This window comes from Muntiacus reevesi, chromosome 2 (assembly GCF_963930625.1).
Source record: "Muntiacus reevesi chromosome 2, mMunRee1.1, whole genome shotgun sequence".
Lineage (NCBI taxonomy): Eukaryota > Metazoa > Chordata > Mammalia > Artiodactyla > Cervidae > Muntiacus > Muntiacus reevesi.
The window spans coordinates 91,923,743-91,929,742 of record NC_089250.1 but is presented as its reverse complement, the minus strand read 5'-3'; the positions used below and the strand labels follow the sequence as shown (position 1 = coordinate 91,929,742).

At 44.2% G+C, this 6,000-nt stretch overlaps 1 protein-coding gene and 1 pseudogene across 1 annotated transcript in view; one reads left to right on the top strand and one right to left on the bottom strand.

Annotated features, from left to right (window-relative positions):
• Window positions 1-728: 728 nt before the first annotated feature.
• Window positions 729-6,000, top strand: part of NUP133 (nucleoporin 133) — a 53,272-nt gene continuing 48,000 nt past the window's right edge. The window contains exons 1-2 of the mRNA XM_065922330.1: window positions 729-1,020; window positions 3,054-3,172. Coding sequence (XP_065778402.1) covers window positions 839-1,020; window positions 3,054-3,172 — 301 coding nt within the window. The 5' untranslated portion in view covers window positions 729-838. The remainder of the gene's footprint in view (window positions 1,021-3,053; window positions 3,173-6,000) is intronic.
• On the bottom strand, window positions 4,395-5,237 carry LOC136158352 (sodium/potassium-transporting ATPase subunit beta-3-like; annotated as a pseudogene).

Sequence of the window (6,000 nt, the reverse complement as noted above, 5' to 3'; positions counted from 1 at the left end):
CTTGTTATGTCACTAGCATGAAGGAGAAATGACAAATCTAGGGAATAACATCTATAACACTGAATGTGAAACCAGTGTCAGCTTTACAGTTTTAAAGCGTCTGCCTGTAGTGCGGGAGACCCGGGTTCGATCCCTGGACTGGGAAGATCCCCTGGAGAAGGAAATGGCAACCCACTCCAGTACTCTTGCCTGGAAAATTCATTGGGCTGAGGAGCTTGGTAGGCTACAGTCCATGGGGTCGCAGAGTCGGACATGAATGAGAGACTTCACAGGTCCCTTATTTTGGACCAGGGAATGAACTCTCTTCATTTCCCAAGAGGTTCAGGAAGGACCAGCGTGCCGGGGCTTTGCGTTTCAGCTGCTGGAGGGGCAGTCCCACCCTCCAGACCGGAGAAGACCCCGTGCTTTTCCAGTTTCACTTCCCTGGAAACTCTGGACTCCCCTCCACTGTTCCGCTCCAGGGTCTCTAGCTCAGGTTCCCTCTCAACTTCGAGGGTCCGCAGCTTCCACCACGCCCCACGGCTCGGCGTTCTCCTTGACGTCATCAAAGCGCGCCCCATTCCTGTTTCTCCTGCCGGCCCGGCCAAGCCTCGAGACTCAGCACTGCACCTCCGTCACCACAGCGCACCCTACCACCCAATTGTTCCTGAGGTCTCGACCGCGCCTTGAGGCTCGCGCAGAGCTTGGACGTCAACACAGCGCACCACACAGCCTGGCGCTGCTCTTTGACGTCTTAATCGCGCGCCCTCCCGCCCTTCAGGTGTTGGAGCTCCGCGCGCGGGCTGCGCTCCATCCCCACGGCTGGAACGTGCGCTGTCTGTTGCCTCTCCTTTCGGTCATGTTCCCGGCAGTCTCCTCTCCGCGGACTCCGGGGACTGGGACTCGAAGAGGCCCCCTGGGCGGAGTCGGGCCGGGCTCCACGCCCCGGGCGACCAGCAGGAAGGGTCTGACTCTGGGTTCTTCTCTCAGCTCCCCCGTGCTCTTCTCTCCGACCGGCCGTCGGAGCTCCCTGAGCTCGCGGTGAGTAGTCATTCTGGGTTGGGTTCGGCGACTCACAGGCTCACGGCCCTCCAGAAGCCACGGAACCAGTGGCGGCTAGGGACACCAGAGTGTTGGGAAAATAGACATCCGTCACCCTTGCACCCTTGCGTGTGATTATTTCAGCCTCGCTTTGATTAATTCATCAACTGAATTAATCACAAAGTGTGTGCTTCACACACTTTGCATGGATTTACCTTTGTGTAGAGGTAGAGTAAGCTCCGGGAGTTGGTGATGGACAGGGAAGCCTGGCGTGCTGCAGTCCATGGGGGTGGCAAAGAGTCGGGTACGACTGAGAGACTGAACTGAACTGAACTGAACTGAGAGGGGAAAGGGGGCTTCCCAGGTGGCTCAGTGGGAGAGAGTCTGCCTGCCACGCAGGAGACGCGAGTTCGATCCCTGAGTCAGGAAGATCCCCTGGAGAGGAAATGACAACCCACTCCAGTTTTCTTGCCTGGAGAATTCCATGGACCGAGGAGCGTGGGGGGCCACAGTCCATGGGGTTGCAGAGTCGAGCACGACTTAGCAGCTAAACAACAACAGAGGTGTTGAATTCGAATCTGGTGATTAGAATCAGGTGGTTACCTGCCTTGTTCCTATTACCCCTGTCATCTAGTGTAGGTCACACATGATCTCTTCATCTGCGGAATGGCAGTAATGAACCTAATCTGAGCCTGCCAAAGGAGTCGAAATGAAATGCCACGATGCAGATGTAAAGTGATGGTGGCAATGAAGGCCTCAACCCTGTAGAATCATTATATTTGCCTAACATACTAACTCCCTGTTAACATCTGCTGATTGATAATTAAAGGGATTTTAGCTACAGAGGTTAACCCTGCAGCTAAATTAATAGGGAAGAGACTTTCCATAAGCAACGAAATAAGAATAGTTGTTATGTTACCAAATAAAAGTGTGGCACACCAGTGCACGTCACTTGTGAGACCGTACTCTACATCTCCCCTTTCATAGTTAATCTAGAAAAGAAGCACGTATGTTTCTTGAGTGGTTCCCTTTGAATTCATCTATCAAAATGAATTTGCCTCTGTAAGAAAATGGTAATATTGAGTCTTGAACTTATATTTAAAATTTATGTATAGAAAATTGCAATATTTTAAAGGAGAAATGATTTTTAAAGAATACCTTGTATTCCTTGACTTTTGCAATTTGTAAAGTGCTCTTCAAATGGTGATCTTGTGATTGTTTTCTACTCCTTTTGACAAAAGTCAGTGAATAAGAGTCATACTTTGTTTTCATCTTTTTATTTTAATTTCTTCTTTTGGTGATCAGCTCACAGAAAAACCTTTGTTATATTCAGTCAGAAATAATGCTGTCAACCACTCTGTATGTGCACTCATTTAATGATAAGAGAATCCTATAAGAGAATAACTTTCATGTTGATATATTTATACTTTTTCTGAATATTAAGAAGAAGGTGAGAAGGAAATATAATCTCTACTGCTGTATCTGTTATTGAAGAAGAGGTAACAGCAAATACTCATGACCCTACTTAATTTCTTGATTTTGATTGTATTTCTGGTAAAATATCATATTTCTAGATTTGACGAGAACGTAAAGATAATGTAACCCAATGTCTGTAAAACTTTTTTGACCATAGACTATGATAAACTGTACTCTGTATTTTGTTTTTCAAAAATGTTGAGTGAGAAACCCTCAAATTTGAGAAACCCTCAAAGTGACCTATAATTTGAAAAACACTGATATAGTCCAACCTTCTTATTTCACAGTTAAGGAAACAGAATTGTAAAGAGTTTAAGTGACTGGATCATGCATCTAATTACTGAAGCATGAGAATCGAAGCCAGATTCTGTTAGTTTTTTTTTTTAATGTAAAATACATTTACACAGTATACATGAACCAGAGTTTTTCACTGTTAAGCTTCATCTTTTTGTTTATCAAAGATTTTCTCTTCATTGTGAAAAAATATATATAACATTATAATGAATAATGGAAAAATTTTAAGCTATGAGTAAAATAATATGGTCTCATTTCTTTAGAGGAACACCTACGCGAATATTACCACACCATTGCATAACTGAGTCTGTGAATTATGATGTGAAAACATTTGGATCTTCTCTCCCTGTTAAAGTCATTGAAGCCTTAACATTGACTGAAGGTGGGTGTCATTTTTCATTTGTCTCTATTAGCAATTCAAATGAAGCCTAGGTCTGGCATGAAGATAGAAATTTGTGCTTTCTCTTGCCAGGCTGGTAAAGAATCCATCTGTAATGCAGGAGACCCCGGTTCGATTCCTGAGTTGGGAATATCTGCTGGAGAAGGGATAGGCTACCCATTCCAGTATTCTTGGGCTTCCCTTGTGGCTTTGCTGGTAAAGAATCTGCCTGCAATGCAGGAGACATGGGTTCAATCCCTGGGTTGGGGAGATTCCCTGGAGAAATGAACGGCCACCCACTCCAGTATTCTGACCTGGAGAATTCCATGCACTGTATAGTCTATGGGGTCGCAAAGATCAGACATGACTGAGCGACTTTCACTGTACTTCACTGGTGTGCCTTCACTTCCTTGGGGAGAAATAGGTGACTTACTTGGTTTTTCATTGTGTTTGAGAAATATAACAAATATGGGAAGCAGAATGAGCTCATTTTAGCACAATGAAGTATTTATGGTTGTACATACTGTGTATGCAAAACTCAGTCCAATTTCAAAAGTTGTTTGAGTATATGAAGTTTAGCTTTTTAAAAAAATCCAAAAACTACTGCCTTACATTATTGGGTTTAATAATGCAATAGAATGAAGTCTTACCTCCATTTTGGATCTGTGTAGTACCCCAGAAGCTGTATGCATAATTTTTTTCTTAACCTTTCATGCTCATTTTTATTTTCCCTTTTCCTTCTCACATAAGAACTTTTTCACCCACCAATTTTCTTATAGCTGTAAAGTCATTTGATGTTGGTCAGGTACCATTTTATCCCCTAAAACTTTGGTGGCATCAAAATATGACAGTTAACCAGTGTTAAACCTATAAAATATTTATATAGCTCAGCACTTTAAGCATTAGACACTTGGCAATTAAACCACATAACAATTGGACAAGACCCTTGTCCTACATGTTCAGAATCAGGTGTTCACAGCCCCTATCTGGTGCAGCCCCTGTCTGGTGATTGTACATGATTCAGAAGGCAGCAGAGGCAACAGGCAAGTTACTTTGAAGGGCGTGGAATACCATGATCGGAAGAACATGATGTTGGTACTCCAGGGTCGTGTACCACTCCACCTTTCTCCAGGGTAGTCTCGATGATTCTGGAATGGCAGGTCTGGCTGATACAGAATAAAGACGACAACACAACATTTACCCTGTGGAGATATCCCAACTCCTACTATGCATGTATGGTGATCTTGAATGCAACTCATCTTGAAAACTTGTCATGATCATTCTGGGTTTTTAGGTTGGGTGATGCATCAATCTGGCACTCAACTGTTAACTTCTTTTATGTCATCCTTATTACCAAAGATGAACTAGAGAGAGCTCACCTAGTGGCTGTAGATCACTCCCATGCAGTTTTTTCCTGTAACATGAAAAATATTTTATATCTACCTTTCCACTGGGAAGATAAGTTAATAGAACTGCTGGGCTTTCATTCTTTGCAATATATTCTATCCTTGGTTCTCATTGAGGCTTTAATATAATCATTCTGTTCATTTTCACAAGAGTACAAAGGTTTCCTGTGTTGTGGCCAAACTTGGCATCATCCACATCTCTGCATGCTTCAAGTAAGGCAAAAGGAAACTGACATGCAGTATAATCTGGACCTTTCGGCTCAGAAAAGTTTCCATTGTTACATTTTGTGAGATTCTGTTCTTCTAAGCCATAGGGCTTTAGAAGTTTCTTAAGGTCATCAGTGTACCTTTTATAGGACTCTGGATTAGACATGCTGAATGAAAATCCAATACCATCACTAGTTTTGGAAAAACCATTTAAGTCCTGAACTTGGAATCTGGTCATGATCTTTTGGAATCTCATTGTTCAGAGTCTGAAGTATAGCCCGCATTATGAATGAAGAGAGTGCAGCCAGGAACCCATAAAAGAGTAGGTGGAAGAGCAAGATCAAACCCCAGCTCTTAGCAGTGCACCCCAGTAACTCTCTGGTGGTCAGGTTGTAGATGAAGACCTTCCACTTGGCCAGACTCTGTTTGAAGGACTTCTTGTCTGTCTTTGTCATGGTGTGTGCTGACCGCACGAGGAGTGGCGGCACGGAGGTAGAAGAGGCAAGAAGGGTGGAGGTTTGTCCTGGTTTGAGCAGCAGCAGAAGGCAGTGTGTCCAAGGGATCCTCCTCGCTGTGCTGAGCACTCAGGCCGACTGCTCTGCACCGTGCCGGGCTGGGCTGCCGCGCTGGCCAAATTTATGTTATCAGTTTTGTGCACCATTGGAAGATTCTCTTGGCAGAAAATTATTATTTTCATTTATTTTAAAACACTTGTTTATTTTTGACTATGCTGGGTCTTCATTGCTGCTCCCAGGCTTTCTTTAGCAGCGAGCAGAGGCTACTCTCCAGTTGAAGTGCATGGGCTTCTCATTGCAGTGGCCTCTCTCATTGCAGAGCACAAGCTTTAGGGCATGCTAGCTTCAGTAGTTGTGGAGCATGGGCTCCAGAGTGCAGTCAAAGAGGTGACCCATGGGCTTAGTTGCCCTGCAGCATGTGGGATCTTCCAGAACCAGGGATGGAACCTGTGTCCTTACATTGCAAGGCAGATTCTTAACCAGTGGACCACCAGGGATGCCCCACTGGTAGAGAATTAAAGTGGAAGTGTGGAAGGTGTGGTCAACACGAACTTCAGAAAGATGCCATTAAAGATGAGAAGTTGGGGTGACTCTAAGAGCAAAGTTCAGAGCATCCTTTGATTTCCTGGAACAGTGTTTTTCAAACTGCAGGTAGTGACTGAAATCACTTTAGTGGTTCATGACCAGCATTTTTTTAAAAAAT